General features: G+C 44.2%; 1 protein-coding gene across 5 annotated transcripts in view; it reads left to right on the top strand.

Moving 5' to 3' along the window:
• tnr (tenascin R (restrictin, janusin)) overlaps window positions 1-20,617 on the top strand; it is a 281,530-nt gene that overhangs the window by 250,914 nt on the left and 9,999 nt on the right. For all 5 annotated transcript variants that reach the window (XM_080196056.1, XM_080196057.1, XM_080196053.1 and 2 more), the window contains 5 exons: window positions 6,586-6,718; window positions 10,181-10,332; window positions 11,247-11,343; window positions 12,950-13,111; window positions 16,964-17,127. In XM_080196056.1, coding sequence (XP_080052182.1) covers window positions 6,586-6,718; window positions 10,181-10,332; window positions 11,247-11,343; window positions 12,950-13,111; window positions 16,964-17,127 — 708 coding nt within the window. The remainder of the gene's footprint in view (window positions 1-6,585; window positions 6,719-10,180; window positions 10,333-11,246; window positions 11,344-12,949; window positions 13,112-16,963; window positions 17,128-20,617) is intronic.

The following is a 20,617-nucleotide window of genomic DNA, read 5'->3' as shown; positions in this document are numbered from 1 at the left end:
AGGGGAACGTATCAATGGGGGATCGAGGGAGTGAATCGCTGGGGATCAAGGAATGAATCACTGGGGATTCTGGATGTGAATCACTGGGGATCGGGAAAGTGATTCACTTGGGATCTGTATATGGATTCATGGGGGATTGGGGGTGCATCTGGGGGATCCAGGGAGTGAATCACTGGAGATCTGTGGAGTTAATAACTGGGCATCCCAGGGGTAAATCACTGGGGATTGGGGGAGTGAATCATTGGGAATTGGACAGTGAATCTTTCTTTGTACAAGAGTCAGCCACACTGCCACCCAGACATAAGCCAATATTTCCTCAACTTATAGAACCATAGAATCCTACAGTGCAGAAGGTGGCCATTCAGCCCATCAAGCCTGCACCAATAACAATCCCATCCAGGCCCTATCCCGTAATCCCATGTATTTATCCTGCTAATCCTCCTGACACTGAGGGTCAGCTTTAGCACATAGAACCCTACAGCGCAGAAACAGGCCCTTCGACCCATCGAGTCCGCACCGATCACAATCCCACCCAGGCCCCACCCCCCAGATCCGTACACATTTACCCGCCAATCCCTCCAACCTACACATCCCAGGACACCAAGGGCCAATTTTTAACATGGTCAATCAACCTAACCTGCACATCATTGGACTGTGGGAGGATTTTTAGCATGTCCAATCCACCTAAGCCTGGACTGAGGGAGGAAGCTGGAGCATCCGGAAGAAATCTGTGCAGACATGGGGAGAACATTCAGGCTCCATATAGATAGTGACCCGAGGCTGGAATTGAACCCATGGTGCTGTGAGACAGCAGTGCTAACCACTGTGCCACTAGGCTGCCCCAACTCCTTTGAACAGGCGCTGTTGAGTATTCCAGCCAGGAGTCCAGAGTGAAATGGAACATACTCCAAGTCATTATCTACAATGCTGTAATCTCAGCAATATAGCAAGCAAGAATGGAAATAGTGCTGACTGGTAAATAGAACATATAACAGTACAGCAAAGGAACAGGCCTTCGGCCCACGATGTTGTGCCAAACATGCGCCAAATTAAACTAATCCCTTCTGCCTGCCCTTGATCCATGTCCCTCTATTTCTTGCATATTTATGTGTTATCTAAAAGCCTCCTAACAAAGAACAACAAAGAACAGTCCAGCACAGAAACCGGCTCTTCAGCCATCCAAGCCTGCAGTGATCAATTTGTCCTATCTAGATCGACCGCTTATATCCCTCTAATTCCTGTCTGTTTGTGTGTCTATCTAGATAAGTCTTAAATGTCGCTAACATATCTACCTCAACCACCTCACTTGGCAGTGTGTTCCAAGCCCCCAGCACTTCTCCTGCACATCTTCACAGAATCTTTCTCTCCTTATCCAAAATGGCATACTTGTCAGATAGGGATTCAGGCAAAGGGAACCCCTGCAGTGACTGCCTACTCCATCTGGCAGTCACCCATCTATCTTCCTGCAGCTTGGGTGTGACCACATCTCTGTAGCTATTATCTAGAACAATTTCAGTTAATTGTGTACTCCTCAGTACCTCCAGCTGCTGCTCTAACCAATCCATGTGTATGGTGAGCATCTGCAACTGGATGCATTTCCCACAGATGTAGTCCTCAGGGACACTTGAAGTGTTCATGATACCCCACATCGTGCAGGAGTAGCACACACCCTGCCAATTGATATCTCCCTCCCTCTATTGGTTGCTGGATTAAAAATTAAATACTAGTTAGGTACTTAAAAAAAATACTGCTGCTGCTCTCATGGTAAGAATTCTCCCAACACCAGGTTAAAGTCCAACAGATTTATTTGGTATCACAAGCTCTCGGAGCGCTGCTTTCATTAAGGGAGTCTGTTGAAGGAAGAGTGCTCCAAAAGCTTGTGATATCAAATAAACCTATCAATGAACCAATGGGATGAACGAGTACACTATCAAGGGCAGGAGTCTTAATAGTGTTGAAGAGCAGAAGGATCTTGGGGTCCGGGTCCACAGGACTCTTAAATCGGCCTCGCAGGTGGAGGAGGTGGTCAAGAAGGCGTATGGTGTACTGGCCTTCATTAATCGAGGGATTGAGTTTAGGAGTCGGGAGGTAATGCTGCAACTTTATAAGACCCTTGTCAGGCCTCATTTGGAGTACTGTGCGCAGTTCTGGTCACCTCACTATAGAAAGGATGTAGAAGCTATTGAAAGGGTACAGAGGAGATTTACAAGGATGTTGCCTGGATTGGGAGGCATGCCTTATGAAGTTAGGTTGAGGGAGCTGGGACTCTTTTCCCTGGAGAGACGAAGGTTGAGAGGCGACCTGATAGAAGTTTATAAAATGTTGAGAGGAATAGATAGGGTGGATTCTCAGAGGCTATTTCCCCGGGTTGAAATGGTCGCTACGAGAGGACACAGATTTAAGGTGCAGGGAGGAAAGTACAGAAGTGATGTTAGGGGTAAGTTTTTCACTCAGAGGGTGGTGAGTGAATGGAATCGGCTGCCGTCAGTGGTGGTGGAGGCGAACTCGCTGGGGTCTTTTAAAAGACTTCTGGATGGGTATATGGGGTTTAATGGGATTGGGGGTTATAGATAGGTCTATAGATTGGTAGGTGTTGATGTGGTTGGCGCAACTCGTGGGCCGAAGGGCCTGTTTGTGCTGTAGTGTTCTATGTTCTATGTTCTATGTAAACCTGTTGGACTTTAACCTGGTGTTGTGAGACTCCTTACTGTGTTTACCCATTTCCAACACCAGCATCTCCACATCATGGCTGCTGTCATGAATAGGCCCGTTAAAATTAGTTTGTCTCCTGATTAGTTCAGGCTGAAACATAAAATAAAATCTTTACAGTGCAGAAGGAGGCTATTTGGCCCACTGAGCCTGCGCTGACCACAATCTCACCAAGGCCATATTCCCATAACCCCACACATTCACCCTGCTAATCCCCCTGACACTAGGGTCAATTTAACATGGCCAATCAACTAACCCGCCATCTTTGGGCTGAGGGAGGAAACAGAAGCATCTGGAGGAAACCCACACAGACATGGGGAGAATGTGCAAATGCCACACAGACTGTGACCCGAGGCCAGAATTGAACCTGGGTCCCTGGCACTGTGAAGCAGAGTAACCACTAACCACTTTGCCGCCCATATTAAGTCTATTAATATTAAGTCTAGCTTGCTACCTTCCAGTAAGTGTGGGAAAAAAATTCTGACCTTACAACATGTAGTTCACATTCTCATCTTGTGAACCTGGAAATGAACAGGTTAAGGACATGTGTCCTTATCATATCCGCCTCCACCACCACAGCTGACAGCACATTCCAGACACCTACCCTTCTCATGTAAAAAACCTGTTCCTCACATCTCCTTTGAACGTTTCGTCTCTCAGCTTAAGTGCATGTCCCCTTGCATTAGACATTTCAACTCTGGGAAAAAGATCCTGACTGTCAATCCTATCTATGCCTCTATAATTTTATAGACTTCTATCAGATCTCCCCTCAGCCTCTGCTGCTCCAGCGAAAACAAACCTAGTTATCCAGCCTCTCCTTTTAGCTCATACCCCATAATCTAGGCAGTATCCTAGTAAACCTCTTCTGCACCCTTTCCAAAGCCTCCACTTCTCACAATGTGGAAACCAGAATTGAATGCAATCCTGTAAGTGCAGCCTAACCAACGTTTTATAAAGTTGCAACATGACATTCTAGCTGTTGTACTCAATGCCCTGACCAACAGTGGAGGTGGTGGTGATATACAGGCGATGGGTCGTACTGGGGCTGCTCTTGGCTGTTCGAGATTGGCCTAGTGCTTCATGTCGTTAGTGTGTGCCTAAACTGGACAAGACGCTGGGCAAGACGACAGCTCAGTGACTATCGCTGATTGCTGTGCAGACACATGGATTTGGGCCGGTGTCTGTGGGAGTTTGCGCATTCTCCCCGTGCTTGCGTGGGTTTTCTCCGGGTGCTCCGGTTTCCTCCCACACCCCAAAGATGTGCTGTTAGGTTGATTGGCAGAAATAAATTGTCCCTAAATCAGTTTCCCTCAATCTGGATGGCCATAAAACATTAGACAGGGGTCATGAGTAGAGAGGTGGACTGGTGGTGTTGAGATGGCGGCGCAGGCTCGTTGGGCCGAAGGGCCTGTTTCCCGGGCTGAGTTTGTCCTTTGAATTCTTTGGTGTAGTGGGATTATCACTAGCTTAGTAGTCCAGAGACCAGGGTAATGGTCTGGAATCCGGATTCGAATCCCACTATGGCAGATGGTGAATTTGAATTGAATAAAAAATCTGGAGTTAAAAGTCTAATGATGATCATGACACCATTGTCAATTGCTGTTTAAATTCATCTGGTTTACTAATGTCCTTCAGGGAAGGAAATCTGCCACCCTTACTTGGTCTAGTGTACATATGACTCGAGGCCCACAGCAATGTAGTTGACTCTTAAATGCCCTCAGGGATAGGCAATAAATGCGGGCCCATCCACCGATACCCAGATCCCATGAATGAATAAAACAAAAGATAAGCATGCCATAAACCTTCTTTACCATCCTATCTACTTGTGTGACTACTTTCAGACAATGGACTTGAACCCCAAGATTGCTCTGTACATCAGTGCTGTTCAGGTTCCTGCCATCAACTGTATATTTCCTTTTAACAATTGATCTCCCAAAGTGCACCTTACACTTGCTCGGATTAAACTCTATGTGCCATTTCTCCATCCTTATCAGCAACTGATCTATATCCCGCTGTATCCTTTAACAATCTTCTACAATCTTCACAGTTTTACCTATCTTTGTGTCACCTTCAAACTTGTTAATCCATCTGCGTATATTTTCATCTAAGTCATTTTTTTATATATAATTATCTACCGCAAACAGCAGTACAGATCTTTGTAGAACACCAATGGTCATAGACTTCCAGCCAAAAAACTCTCTTCCACCAATACTCTGAATTTATGGGCAAGTCAATTCTGAATCCAAGCAGCCAAGTTACTGTGGATCCATGCATCTTAATCTTTTGGATGAACCTACTATGAGGGACTTAATGAAAAGTCTTACTAAAATCCATGCAAACAACATCCGCTCAAACCTCACCGATCACCTTCGCCACCTCCTAAAAAAAATCAATCAAGTTAGCAAGACATGACCTGCCCTACACAAAGCCATGCTGACTTTCCCTAATTAGGCCAACTGCGTGTTAATCTTATCCCAAAGAATCCTCTCCAATAGCTTCCCAACCATGGATGTGAAACTCACTAGTCTATAATTTCCTGATTATCCTTTTTTCCTTCCTTGACCAGAAGAACAACACTACTCACCAGTCCTCCAGGATCTCTCCAGTAGTTAGCAAGGTCTACAAAGATCTTAAGGCCCCAGCAATCTCTTTTCTTGCCTCTGTCAATGACCTTGGGTAGATCCCATTGGATCCTGGGGACTTATCCATTTTAATGTTCTTCAAGAGACCCAACACCGCTTCTTTCCTGATCTAAGAATGCTCTAGTATATTAGTGTGCTCCACACTTATCTCACTATCTTCCATGCCCACCTCCTTGGTGAATACTAACATCACTGTGAGGGAGCCTGATATTGAGGCCAAGGGTCCATTCTCATTAATTTCAAAGATCCAAGTGTAAGACTCTGTATACACTCAGCACCACCAATGTAAAGTCCAGCAGACTGCACTACTGGTTAGAATTTTGCCAGAATATTCAGATGTCATTTGACATAATGCACTGTCAGCACAATGGTGAGATCAAAAATGCAACAGGTCCATCAGCAAAGAAAACCTCTCCATTGGAAACAAAGATAGGGGACATCATCAGCAACTGCAAGAGTTGGAGAGATGGTGGAACACTACCTGAAATTGTATTCCAGGCAGAATACTCTGAGAAAGTTCTAGGCACCAAAGAAAACCTGTCCCCTCATAATGGGGCTGGAATTGCTCCCACATGGAGGAGCTGGGCAAAGCGATTGATTCACCTGCCATGGGGAAAACTCTAGGTGCTGATGCTGTAACATCTAAACTCATCAAACACAGGAAACCAGCAGTATCTGTACAAATTTCTCTGTGTCTGCTGGAGGGTTGCAGTGTCTGCTGGAGGGAGCAGGGATGTATGTTTGTGATGTAAAGATTCCCTGTACAAGAACATGGGCGACCTCAGTAATTGCAATATCTATTGAGTCATCTCCCTGCTGAGCGTTGTGGCTTTTGCCCATATTGCCCTTGTCAGACTGAGGATCCTGACTGAACACATCTACCCCGAATCCCAGTGTGGTGTCAGGACTGGAAAACCTGCCCTTGACACGATCATCTGAGTCCAGCAGCTGCAACAGAAGTGTTGTGATTGTTTTATTTGGGAGGAAGTTTCACCTCTTATGTGAGAGAAATGTTACCTATGTTCCCTCCTAACTGGGCTAAATCTGATTTTTATGTTGCATTCACCCAACTTTCCCAACCAAGGTGTGCACACCATGTTTAAATGTTAATTGTCAGAGGACCAGAGCTGTTTGTCAAAGGACGTACTGCAGGGTGGAATTTGAGTTTTTTTGGAGGTTGGGAAGTGACAGGGTTAAGGTCCTGATTTGATGTTTCCCCTCCACACTCTTACAGGAGCTGATACTAGATGCAGAGGATACTTGGATTCAACTGGAGGGCCTGTCAGAAATGACCGAGTACACACTGACACTGCAGTCTGCACATGGCACCATGAGAAGTACACCAGAACACGCTTCATTTACAACAGGTATGAGTGAAGTGAATGTGCAAATGTATGAGTTCTCTCCTAAGTACAGGAATCCATCTGGCACAAAGATGTATCTAATACAAATGTATTAAATAACAACTCACTAGAGTAAGCTCTACTGCTCCTCTGATCTTTTCACCTCGTGCCTCATCTTCTAACATGCTCCTCAAATCTTCCTCTTGCGGCAGAGATGTTAACATAAAAACAGACATTAGGAGCAGCAGGAGGCCATTTGGCCCTTCGAGCCTACACAATCATTTATTTTGATCATGGCTGATCATCCAACTCAATAGCAAGACATGCCTACCCCAATATCCTTTGATCTCCTTCTCCCCAAATGCTATGTCTAATTTCTTCTTGTAAACGTTCAATCTTTTGGTCTCAACTGCTTTCTGTGATAGTAATGTGGTAGTGAATTCAACAAGCAGACCACTCTCTGGGTGAAGAAATTTCTCCTCATCTCTGTCCTCAAAGGTTTACCCTATATCCTTAGGTTGTGATCCCTGGTTCTGGAAATCCCACCATCAGGGACATCCTTCATTCATCCACTTTAAATGTCCTCATGCAGCACTCGCTGAAAGTAAGCACGCAGGTACAGCAGGCAGTAAATGGTATGTTGGCTTTCTTAGTGACAGGATTTGAATAGAGGGGTAAGGGTGTTTTGCTGCAATTGTACAGGGTTTTGGTGAGGCCACATCTGGAGTATTGTGTGCAGTTTTGGTGTCCTTACTTGAGAACAGATGTCCTTGTGATAGAGGGAGTACAGGGAAGGTTTACAGATTGATTCCTGGGATGATAGGTCTGTCATATGAGGAGAAACAAAGTCAGTTAGGATTATAATCACTAGAGTTTAGAAGAGTAAGAGGGATCTGATTGAAACTTATAAAATTCTAACAGGGTTAGACAGGTGGGGGAGTCCAGAAATAGGGGTCATTGTTTGAGGATAAAGGGTGAACCTTTTAAAACTAAGGTGAAGAGAAATTTCACCCAGGATTAGTGAATGTGTGGAATTCACTATCACAGAAAGTAGTTGAGGCCAAAACGTCTGATTTCAAGAAGAAATTAAATAGTGGTGGCACAGTGGTTCGCATTGCTGCTTACAGCGCCAGGGATTAGGCTTTGATTCCCAGTTTGGATCACTGTCTGTGTGGAGTCTGCACATTCTTCCTGTGTCTGCGTGGGTTTCCTGGGGGTGCTTTGGTTCCCTCCTACAGCTCAAAGATGTGCAGGTTAGATGAATTGGCTATGCTAAGTTCTCCCTCAGTGTACCCAAGCGAGTGTTGGATTGTGGCGATGAGGGGATTTTCACAGTAACTTCATTGCAGTGTGAATGTAAGCCTATTTGTGACTAATAAATAAACTTTAATATAGTTCTTGGGGCTAAAGAGATCAGGGATATGGGAGGAAGCTGGGGGGGGTGGTTGGGGGGGGGTGTCGAGATAATGAATTTGATGATCAGCCATGATCAGATGAATGCTGGAGCAGGCTCAAAGGGCTGAATGGCCTACTCCTGCTTCTAGTTTCTATGTTGTCTGGGATGGAACATTTCAGCTATGTGGAGAGACTGGATTGGCTGGGTTTGTTTTCCCTGGAGCAGAGATGGCTGAAGGGGGGATCTGATAGAGGTATACAAAATTCTGAGGTATAGGTAGGATAGATCATAAGAAATATTTCCCCATGTCTAAGATCCAGAGGGCATAGGTTTAAGGCAAGGAGGAAGTAGTTTAGAGGGGATCTGAGGAGAGGTTTTTTCATCCAGAGGATGGTGGGGATGCAATGACTGAGAGGGTGACAGAGGCAGGTACTCTCATTTCAGAAGCATCTGGACAAGCACTTAAATCTCTAAGGCATGGTAACTGTGGACCAAGTGCTGGTAAATGTGATTAGTATAGATTGATATTTAATAGACATGGTGGGCCGAGAGACCTGATTCTGTGGTGTATGATTCAATGGGCGGGATTTTCCGGCCGCAGTCACACAAAAACCAGAAAACCCCGCCTGAAGTCAACAGGCCTTTGCCTGCTCCATCCACAGTCCACTATGATTCCCGTGGCAGATGGTACAGGAAAATTCCCCCTTATGATTCTAATTGACAATTTGTGTTGTCACTGGATCAGTAAAAAACAATAATATCTGCTTCCCTGGACAGTACGAGGTGTGCAAAAGGAACCTCGGAGGAGTAAATCTCTCAATTAAATTCCTCCTTGGATCTTATGGCTGAGATTGAGAATTTTATTGACAACTGAGAGTGCAGCAATAAAAGTTTGAGAGTTAGTGAAGGCAGCATGACTACAACCAGGGATTATTTTAGTAAAGAGTTTGATGATGTAGGCTCAAAGGTGGCACACAGTATCATTGATCTGTCGGTAAAAGCAACCTGTACTAACATTAGTTTGGGCTTGTTTAAAGATGTGCCGACAGAACATCTTTTATCATATACAATAAATGTCAGAATTACACGACAGATCAGGCAGCATCCTTGGAGAGAGAAACAGAGTTTCAGGTGATCAATTTTAATTGGAACTTTCATTAGTTCACTCTGATCAGCTCAGATTTCTCCTGATGCTCTATCACTCTGTCCTTAATTATCACTTTTAATTGTATCCGATAACTTTCCCCACAACAGAAGTTGAACTAACAGGTTGAGAACTCTAGGTTTCTCTCTCTAACTTTCCTTAAATAATGGAGTTTCCACTTGCCATTTTCCACTCTGAAAGGACAATTCTTGAATCTAGAACATTCTGGAAAAGGTATGGCTCAGGTAACTGCAATTTCCTCACCTACTTCCTTTCAAAACTCTGGCAGGAGTTGGATAGGTTAGACAGGAGATACCATCAGATCCTGGGGATTTTAACTATAATGAACCCTGCCAATGTCAACTTGATGATTACCCTCTATGACATGGGTCTTTTCCCCGCTCGGTTCTAACCAGTGTCCCTGAGGGACAGACTCCTCTCTTTCCATCATTACAAAGGCGGTTCCTCTGTCGGTGTTACCCTTGTTACATGGGGTCATTTCAATGCTGGTTCATATTAAGTGGCATTGTTTTGGCCAGAGACAATGCCCATTTATCCAGGTTGGAGATTGGTATGGCTGTACACTGGCTTGTCTACATCTGTGTCTGGAATACGACAATTATTATTGTTCAATGGCCTCCGCCATTCTCAACAATCACAAAACTCCAGGGGAGGATTCGCTGTTATCCTCCAAGGAGGATGTGGAAGACAAGAGGGAGATTTGAGAATTGAACTGATGAATAAAAATGTATGAGTTGTTAGCATACCTATTTGTATTGATTCACTCCTTGTTTATATCAATGCTCCCGCTGGGGTCAGTAGAATAAGTCATTTCAAAGCCCCTCACCGTTGCTATTGCTCCTCGAGGATGAGAAGCTGAATAATGAGTTGAGTTCCATGAGAATTTGTCCTTTCCAGTTGTCCTGATTCATTTTTCTCATTGTAGAAGGCAGTCTTTATCCATACCCTTGGGATTGCACTCAGCACCTACTTAATGGGGACAGTGTCAGTGGCATCTACACTGTCTACATCAATGCAGAGCCACAGCAAAGCCTGCAAGTCTTCTGTGACATGACTACTGATGGTGGAGGCTGGACTGTGAGTAAGACTTCACACATTCTTCCTGTACTAATTGTACAATGATATGGTGATAAGTCAAGGTCTAGACATCTTACATTCTCTTTTGCGAGAGCCTTACTTTGGTGAGGTGAAGGCTTGAGTCAATCTGCATTCTCACTGAATCCACATCAAACAAGTTTCATGTTTGTTACACTTGCCAGCTGAGGAAACCTAGCTGAACAACCGCACCTCAGAACACTGAATAGTGCCCAGGGTGGGATTAGGATGACACAAGGGAAGTCAGTGATAAGGAGTGTCAAGGTGCAAGTTCACATCGAATATTAAACATCTGTAGATTGAGGATGGAAGTGAAAATTATAGAGTGTATGCAGGGCAGCATATCGAGGTCCAGACAAACTAAGTGCCCATGAGCCTGGCATTCAGCAATATGAGAATTTTAGGTGTACTGAAAGCAAATTAGGTATGGGAAATGTGCAGAAAGGTTAAGAGGGCAATTCTGGCAGGAGAAATACTCGGGGCTGAGATTGGGAAAGCAGTAAACAATCTGCACCCAAGTACAAAATCAGCCGGTTGAAATAAACTTGGTATGGTCCCTTGATTCAATGTGAACAGCAGATGGTGATCCAACATGGGCTTAGATAGAAGTTAAAGCTGTCCCCATCAAACACTCCCAGGACATTTACAACAGGGGTTAGATACAGAGTAAAGCTCCATCTACACTCTCCCCTATCAAACAATCCCAGGACAGGTACAGCACGGGGTTAGATACAGAGTAAAGCTCCCTCTACACTGCCCCCATCAATCACTCCAAGGACACCACAGGTATCCTGGAATCTTCTCATGTTTGAGGATACAAGCAGAATGTCAGAGATGATGAAGATATTTTGCTAAGCTTGAGGATACAGCTATAGCCCTGCCTTTCTTCATTACAGGTGTTCCAGAGACGGCAGGATGGACTGATAGATTTTGCAAGGAAATGGGTTGATTATCGAGTGGGCTTTGGAAACCTGGAGGGTGAATTCTGGCTGGGTACGTACAACACGATCATTTTCCAAATCTTAGCAAAGAAGCGAATGTTTTCATCAGCTCTGTGGTTTAAATAAACGTCTTAATTGATTATACTATTGACGTTTAGGGAGATTGTTTCAGCCTTTCAATAATGGTTTTATCAGTTAATATCCCACATTTAATTTCCTCAATCATCACATCTATCATTGTTCGGTTGAGGGGGCAATTGTTCATTAATGGTGGCTTCTCAACCACAATGCTCTATTCTATAGAAACTGCTTTATTCATTGAATTCTGTAATTTTACTCCCAGATGTTGCCTGTAGAAATGTCTGACAGATTCCTAGAACCATAGAATCCCTACAGTGCAGAAAAGGCCATTTGGCCCATTGAATCTCACTGACCCTTCAAAAGAGCATTTCCACCCAGGTCCTTCCCTCTATCCCATCCGGATAACCCCACACATTTGCCATGGACACTAAGGGGCAACTTACATAGAAACATACAACAGGAGTAGGTCAGTTGGCCCTTTGAGCCTACTCCGCCATGCCTTACGACCATGAATGAATGGCCAACTCAATAGTATAATCTTGCTTTCTCCCCATTACCTTTGATTCCATTCGCCCCAATTGTTACGTCTAGCTACCTCTTGATTACAAACAATGTTTTGGCATCAACTACTTCCACAGGCTCACCAGTCTCTGGGTGAACAAATGACTCTTCAACTCTGTCCTAAATGGTCTAACCTGTACGCTCAGACTGTGTGTGACCCTTGGTTCTGGACTCCCCCACCATCGGGAACATCCTTCTTGCATCTACCCTGTCTAGTCTTCTTAGAATTTTATAAATCTCTATGAGAGAAGCTTTTTCCCAGGATGGAAGAGTCAATTACTAAGGGGCATAGATTTAAGGTGCAAGGGATAAGGATTGAAGAGATGTATGAGGCAAGTTTTTACCCAGTGGTAGGTGCCTGGAACTCATTGCTGGGGGAGGTAGTGGAAGCAGATATGATAGTGACTTTTAAGAGGCTCTTAAATAGAAAGATATCGACCTTGGAAGGATAACAGGTTTTAGTTGAGTCGGGCAGCATGATCAGTGCAGGCTTTGAGGGCCGAAGGGCCTGTATGCTGCTGTAATTTTCTTTGTTCTTTGTTCTGACTGACAATCAGGAAAAGACTCGTTGATGCCAACTCTTTGCTTCCTATCTGCTAACCAGCTTTCTATCCACTTCAAGACATTACCTATACACTTACCTATACACTTACCTATATACTTATCTATACACTAAGACATTACCTATACACTTTACATTGAAAGCCTTTTGAAAGTCTAAATAAATCACATCTACTGGTTCTCCTCAGTTAACTTTACTCACAAAATTCCAATAGATTCGACAAGCATGATTTTGTAAATCCATGCTGATTTTGTCTGATTATACCACTGCCTGCCAAATGCAGAGTTATGAAAGCCTTGATAATAGACTCTAACAACTCCCCCAATACCGACATTACTGTTGCACTATTACTCTGTCTCACACTCACTGTGAACTCACACTGGCACTCTCTCACATCCTCTCTACTTTCCCACAGCCTGTTTCTAACTTGTTGATCTGTGTTTTGTGGGTTTAGGTTTGGATAACATTCACAAGATCTCTGCTCAAAGCAGATATGAACTCCGCATTGATCTCCGTGATGGCCGTGAATCAGTGTACGCAGTGTATGATCGATTTTACCTGAGTGATTCCAGGAACCTGTACAAATTGAGACTGGGAGATTACAATGGGACTGCTGGTGGGTTTTATTTACATTCCGATGTGGAATAGAAATTTATTAATAGTTAATATTAGAAAGGTAGGAACTTTCATTCAGTCAAAATTTCATTCTTCTTAAATGTCATGGATCACAAGTAATAATGTGATAGTAATTTCCCCTGAGTGAATGGTGCTGAAATATCTTTGCTAATTGCTGCTCTCTGTGTGGTGTTGGCACATCCTCCACCTTTTTCTCTCCTTACTTGCAGAGATCACCAGACTGGGAAATGATTACAGATTCCCTGCTGGGAGCATATTAGTGAGTGGGCAAGTTGAGCTTTTATAACAATCTGGGAGCTTCAACCTCACTATTGTTGAGTTTGTTATTTTACTCCAGATTTATTTTAACTCCTCCAGCTGCCATGGTCAGATTTGAACTCACGCTTAAACATGACAACATATAATTCTTAACAGCTAACTATCTCTATTGGCCAAATTTAGAAGGAATCCCTACAGAACTGAACCCTTTTTTAGAACTAGTTAGCACAGAAACCAAAGATGCTGACATAGGTCCTAGATTTTAAGCCTTTTGACACTTCTGGGAGGTGATTCAGACAGACATAGAACATAGAACATAGAACATTACAGCGCAGAACAGGCCCTTCGGCCCACGATGTTGCGCCGACCAGTTACAAAACAATGACCCACTAACCTAAACCAATCCCTTCTCGTCCATAAACCTATCCACGGATCTCTTAAACGCCCCCAAACTAGGCGCATTTACAACTGCAGCAGGCAGGGCATTCCAATCCCTCACCACCCTCTGGGTAAAGAACCTACCCCTGACATCCGTCCTATAACTACCACCCCTTAATTTAAAGCCATGCCCCCTCGTGCTAGATTTCTCCATCAGAGGAAAAAGGCTATCCACCCTATCTAAACCTCTAATCATCTTATATGTTTCAATAAGATCCCCTCTTAGCCGCCTTCTTTCCAGCGAAAACAACCCCAAATCCCTCAGCCTCTCCTCATAGGACCTCCCCTCCATACCAGGCAACATCCTGGTAAACCTCCTCTGCACCCTCTCCAAAGCCTCCACATCCTTCCTATAATGTGGGGACCAGAACTGCACACAATACTCCAAGTGCGGCCGCACCAGAGTTGTGTACAGTTGCAACATGACGCTGCGACTCCTAAATTCAATCCTCCTACCAATAAACGCCAAGACATCTGTCTTCCAAATCCCATGCAGCAACTTCCAAAGAAAGTTACATCCCAAACATAGATTCTCAGAAAAAATCTTATTTCTTGGCAGATTCCAGCCTCCACTTCAGGCAGAGCAAGATATACAGCTCTTTCTAAAAATCCCAAATGCATACTAAGAACATAACATAAAAACTAGGAGCAGGAGTAGGCCATTTGGCTTCTCGAGCCTGCTCCACCATTCAATAAGATCATGGCTGATTTTTTCATGGACTCAGCTCCACTTACCTGCCTGTTCACCCTTAATTCCTTAACTGTTCAAAAATTTATCTATCCTTGCCTTAAAAGCATTCAGTGAGGCCGCCTCAACTGCTTCACTGGGCAGGGAATTCCACAGTTCCACAAGTTTTTCTTTAACTCAGTCCTAAATTTGCTCTCCCTATTTTGGGGCCATGGCCCCTAGTTCTAGTTTCACCCGCCAGTGGAAACAACTTCCCTGCTGCTGTCATGTCTGTTCCCTTCATGTTCTTACATGTTTCTATAGGATCTCCCCTCGTTCTTCTGAATTCTAATAAGTATAGTCCCAGTCTACTCAGTCTCTCCTCATAAGCCAACCCCCTCAGCTCCGGAATCAACCTACGAATCTCCTCTGGATCCCTTCTGGTGCCAGTATATCCTTTTTCAAGTAAGGAGATCAAAACTGTACATACCGCTTCAGGTGTGGCCTCACCAGCACCTTATACAACTGCAACATAACCTCCCATTTTTAAACTCCATTCTTCTAGCAATTAAGGACAAAATTCCATTTGACTTCCATTACCTGCTGTACCTGCAAACCAACTTTTTTCATGAACAAGGACACCCAGGTCCCTCTGTACAGCAGCATGCCACAGTTTTTTACCATTTAAATAATAGTTCATTTTATTGTTATTCCTACCGAAACCAACATTGTACTCCATCGCCAGATCCTCGCCCACTCAGTTAGATTATCTATATCCCTTTGTAGACTTTCAGCGTCCTCTGCACATTTTGCTCTACCAGTCACCTTAGTGTCATCTATGAATTTTGACACATTACACTTGGTCTCCAACTCCAAATCATCTATCTAAACTGTAAACAATTGGGATCCCAACACTGATCCATGAGGCACACCTCGAGTCACTGATCGCCAACCAGAAAAACACCCCTTTATCCCCACTCTTTGCTTTCTGTTATTTAACCAATCTTCTTTCCACACTAATATGTTATCCATAACGGTGTGCACCTTTATCTTATGTAGCAGCCTTTGGTGTGGCACCTTGTCAAATGCCTTCTGGAAATCCAGATACATCACATCCACAGGTTCCCCATTGTCTACTGCACATGTAATGTTCTCAAAGTATTCCACCAAATTAGTCAAACATGACCTGCTCTTCATGAAGCCATGCTGCTTCTTCCCAATGGGGCAATTTATATCTAGATGTCTCGCTATTTCTCCCTTGATGATAGATTCAAGCATTTTCCCTACTGCAAAAGTTAAGCTAACCGGCCTATAGTTACCCTTTTGTTTACCTCTTTTTTTCAACAGTGGCCTTGAGTTTTCTGTGAGAGCCTAGCTGTACCCAGTCATATGACCTTACCTGTCAATCAACCTAATCAATTACTACTCCGCAATATCCCAAGGAAAATGCAAAATAACAAAGCACTGCATTAGTTCAGTTTGAACAAACGTTGGAGCAATTAAGATCAATTATGTCCCTGCAGTAACAATACAGGGCTGCTGGGTCAGACAAAATGGCTCTGGTAAAAAGAAAGGGGCTAGTAAATGCATTCAGCACAGAAACATGACTAAAATACATTTCTAGAAGGCACAGTATGGTCACACCTCTCATTCTTCTAAACACCAATTGGCATAGACCTAACTTGCTTAAACTTTGCAATAAGACAATCCTTTCAGTCCAGGAATCAGTCTAATGAACCTTCTTTAAACTACCTCCAAATCAAGTATATCCCTTCTTAGAGAAGGAGACCAAAACTGTACCCTGTATCCAGGTGTGTTCCCACAAGTACCTTGTACAGATTCAGCAAGAATATCATTAAAATGAAGAGAGACTGCAGAATGATGTGGTACCAAGGGATTTGATTATCCTCAGCCATGAATCACCAGAATTTTCAGAATGAGGAGACAAGGTATAGATAGGATTTCATACAGAGAAGCCTGAGAAAGAAGGGCTAGGGACAGACAACATAGACTAAATGAGACAGTTCTGAAGAGTCTGCAGGGAGTCCAATTCAGCAGAACACTTCAGGAAGGTTGTGAGCATTCTTGAGAGGGCGTGGAGGAGATTTACCAGAATGGGTCCAGAGATGAGAGATTTTAGCACCAAGGTGCCAATGTTCTACTGGGAGTACAGGAGATTGAGGGGAGATTTGGTAGAGGTGTAGAAGATGATGACAGCCTTTCCCATTGGCTGATAGTACAATGACTGGGGAACACAAATTGAAGGTTTTAGGAAAGAGTTAGGGGAGATTGTGAGGGAGACAATAAATGATTTCCACAGGAAACTGGATGGGAACTGGAAAAAATTAAACTTAGAGATATAGAGATAGAGCAGGGATGAGGCTGATTGTATTAACCCACAAGGAGCCATCACTGAGTCAATTGATCACTGTCTATGCCTGCAATGAGTCTGTAACTCTATATCCACAGGGGACTCACTCTCCTATCATCAGGGCCGCCCATTTTCCACCAAGGATCGGGACAATGATGTTGCTATCACAAACTGTGCCTCGTCTTACAAGGGAGCCTGGTGGTATAAGAACTGTCACCGTGCTAACCTCAATGGGAAATACGGAGAGAATCGCCATAGTCAGGTAAGGGACAAACAAATCAAACAGACTAGAGGGAGCAGACACAATGCCCAATGTCAGAGTGCTTGGTGTCACCAGCCTGTCTCTGAATGGATCACTGATTCCCAAAACGCACCAGCCTGTCTCTAATTGGTTAAATTTTAATGCATTGACTGACAGGCCACATGGGTGGTTGGGCAAAGGGTGGGGTCTGGGATGGGGACAACGGCAATCTTGGTGAAATTTCCTGAAGGTTTAACAGGATTTTACAAAGCTGAGGAATGGGTGAAGTTTTGAACAAAGCAAGACATTGCACCAATGGATTTTCAGTATGGGCAGGCTACACCTCACCTCACACAGGCCAGGATTCTCTCATCTCACACACCCTGCTACCACTGCAGCAAGAATGAAGAATCTGATGCTCAGTCAAATTTCCATTCACTGTAGCAGGCCTGGAGAATCCCAGCCGCTGCTCTCTAAAATTAATCTGTGGTGTGAATGGGCTCTCAGGGGGATTCCCTCCCTCATTCACAGGAAAATGAACTCTGGCTCACACAGTCAGAGATAGCTGGAGATTCCAGAGGAGGTTAGCAGCAGCAGTGGAAGCTGGACCTGCATTGAAGGCTCACTTAACCACATCCTGATGTCTCTCACCCGAACCAAACTGGTTAGGCCTTCACAAGCCTACTTGCTGCACTTTGTTCCTAAGATCACCTTACCTTACAGACATATTGCTCTCTATCAAGGCACCTCTTCATATCTTTCACTGAGCACTCCCCACTTGACACTCACCTTTCTCTTACATCATGTCTAGTCCTGCACAAATACAATCCATCTGCACTGTAGGGATTCTATGAAGTCTATCCACCTTCCAATTCTCACACTCACATCTTTTCATCCTTGTAAGAGAGCATAGAAGAGCAGACAGAGATGACCCTCCAGATACCTCCATACAGATAGCTGCGGAGGAGGAGATTAGGTAGACCTCACAGTTACAATTGGAGATGAGAATCTCTCAGTGACCTAATGTTCAATAACACACATTTCAAGGGCAGGCTACATTCACTTATGTTAATTTTGTATCAGATGTTAGTGCAGGATGGTGATATGCACAGTGTTGAGTTAAAGTCTCTCACATTGACAACCTTAATTTCCCATCACATTCCCTCAGTGGTTTGTGTTGGGGAAGGATGACATCTCCTTAGGGACTCTCTCTGAAGTTGCACGGTCACACAACTCATGCACACTGTCTCTGCGAGATCTACAGTAGGATTTTCACATGATGTCCCATACATAAGAAGTGAATAGGAAGAGGTAGGAATGGCAATGTTGTGGGAATGCCACTTGACAAGTATCCCAGAGGAGTGGATTAATGCCCCAGTGAACAAGAGCTCAACTGGCACTAAGAAATTTAAACTGAAAGAATCAGGAATGCTGATTGTGAAGCTACTGCATTGTCGTAAAACTGGTTCACTAATGCCCCTTTATCTGCCATCAGACCCACAGCCATGTTGTTAACCACATGTCTGGAGTCACATGTAGGCCAGAGCAGGTGAGGACACCAGGTTTCCTTCCCTAAAGGACATATGTGAACCAGGTGGGTTTTTACAACAATCAACAATGATTCCATTGTCATCATTAGACTTTTATTCCCAGATTTTATTCAAGTTTCACCATCAGCTGTGGTGGGATTTGAACCCAGGTCCCCAGACTGTTACCCTGGGTCTCTGGATTATGGTCCAGTGACAATACCGCTGCACCATCACCTCCTATTAGTGCGCCAGAACTTGCTACACCCTTAGCCAAGTGGTTCCAGTACAGCTACAACAGTAGCATCCACCTGGCAGTGAAAAATTACTCAGGTATATTCTGTATGCAAAAAACAGGATAAATCAAACCTGGTTAATTACTGCCCCATCAGTTTACTCTCAGTCAACAGTAAAATGATGGAAGGACTCATCAACAGCACTATCACGTGGCACTTACTCAGCAATAACCTGCTCATGGTCACTCAGTTTGGGCTCTACAAGGGTCATTTAGCTCCTGACCTCATTACAGTCTTGGTTCAAACATGACAAAAGAGCTAAACTCCAGAGATGAGATGAAAGTGACAGAGCTTGACATTATTTGTCCCAGTATAGCATCAGGGAGTCCTAGCAAAACTAGAGTCAGTGGGATTCAGTGCAAACTCTCTGCTGGTGAATTCACACTCGGCACAAAGGAAGACGACTGTGATGATTGGAGGCCAATCATCTCAGGATATCACTGCAGGAGTTCCTTGCGGTAGTGTCCTAGGCTCAACCATTTTCAGTTACTTCATCAATGACTTTCCTTCCATCATGAGGTTAGTAGTGGGGATGTTCAGCATTGTTCACAACTCCTCAGACATTCTGCTCAAGTAAACTCTCACACTGAGCTCTGGGGGTTATGAGAGGGGGAGTGGGATGCGAGTGGAACAGGAGCCTGTAATTCAATCATGACCAGCTTGGGGGAAGATGAATCAGTGATCCTATCTGAGATTGGCTGTGGGGGAGGGTGGTGGCAGCGGGGGAAGGGGCTGGATGATGGGACACAGAATTCTGTATCCAATCAGACGCTGGCTTTTGGGGAGACAGGAATCTGTGATCCAATCAGAGATTGGGTTAGGGGAAAACAGGAGTCTGTGATCCAATCACAGATTGGCTTTGGGGTTTGGGGGAAGGAGGTAGAATGGATCAAAAACTCCTGTCCAATCAGAGATAGGCTTGGGGAGGAAACAGTAACATGTGTTCCAATCTGAGCCTGACTGATTTGTGGTTATTCAGAGATGACTACTCCCATACTCCCTTGGCTGAGCTTTCACCCTGACCCATCCGCCAGAGTGTTGACTCATTATGGCCCAGCTCACTTGGGTTCCAGTTGTAGCATGCCTTGATTTAAAATGCTCAAGCTGGTTTTCAAATCCACCAGTGGCAGAGCCCCAGTATCTCTGGGGGATCTTCCAGCTTCATGATGCTCCCAGATTCCTGCTCTCATCCAGTCCTGACCTTTTGGTGACCATGTCTTCAGCTGCCAAGTTCCAAAGATCTAGGAACCCTCCCTAAACCTTTGCATACCTCTCTGTGTCTCTGTACTTGGGTCTTCTTATGTCCAATTGTGTTCTTGAATCAACCACAGGTTACTTAATTATATCTATGTTGTTACATGAATGTAAGTTGTTTTTGTACTATGCTTGGATTGGTTGAGATGAAGAAGGGCTACAAGGAATACAAAGTGAGTTTGACAATGCACACTATCTATGCAAATAGTGTAGTGAATAAGATTAGTAAACTGTAAGTACAAATAGCCATATAGGAATAATGGAATTGTGGCTTAAAAAGTAGCAAGGATTACAACAGGACCTCTCGGGTAGCAATCTCTGGATTACTCCCCGTGCCACATGCTAGTGAGGCTAGAAACAAGGAGATAGTGCAGCTGAGCACATGGCTAAAGAACTGGTGCAGAGGGGAGAGTTTCAGATTCGTGGATAACTGGA

The sequence above is a fragment of the Carcharhinus amblyrhynchos genome, chromosome 9 (assembly GCF_965287045.1).
Source record: "Carcharhinus amblyrhynchos chromosome 9, sCarAmb.v2.hapA, whole genome shotgun sequence".
NCBI classification, from domain to species: Eukaryota; Metazoa; Chordata; class Chondrichthyes; order Carcharhiniformes; family Carcharhinidae; genus Carcharhinus; species Carcharhinus amblyrhynchos.
Note: the sequence above shows the minus strand (reverse complement) of the source record. Positions and strands in the feature narration are given on the sequence as shown.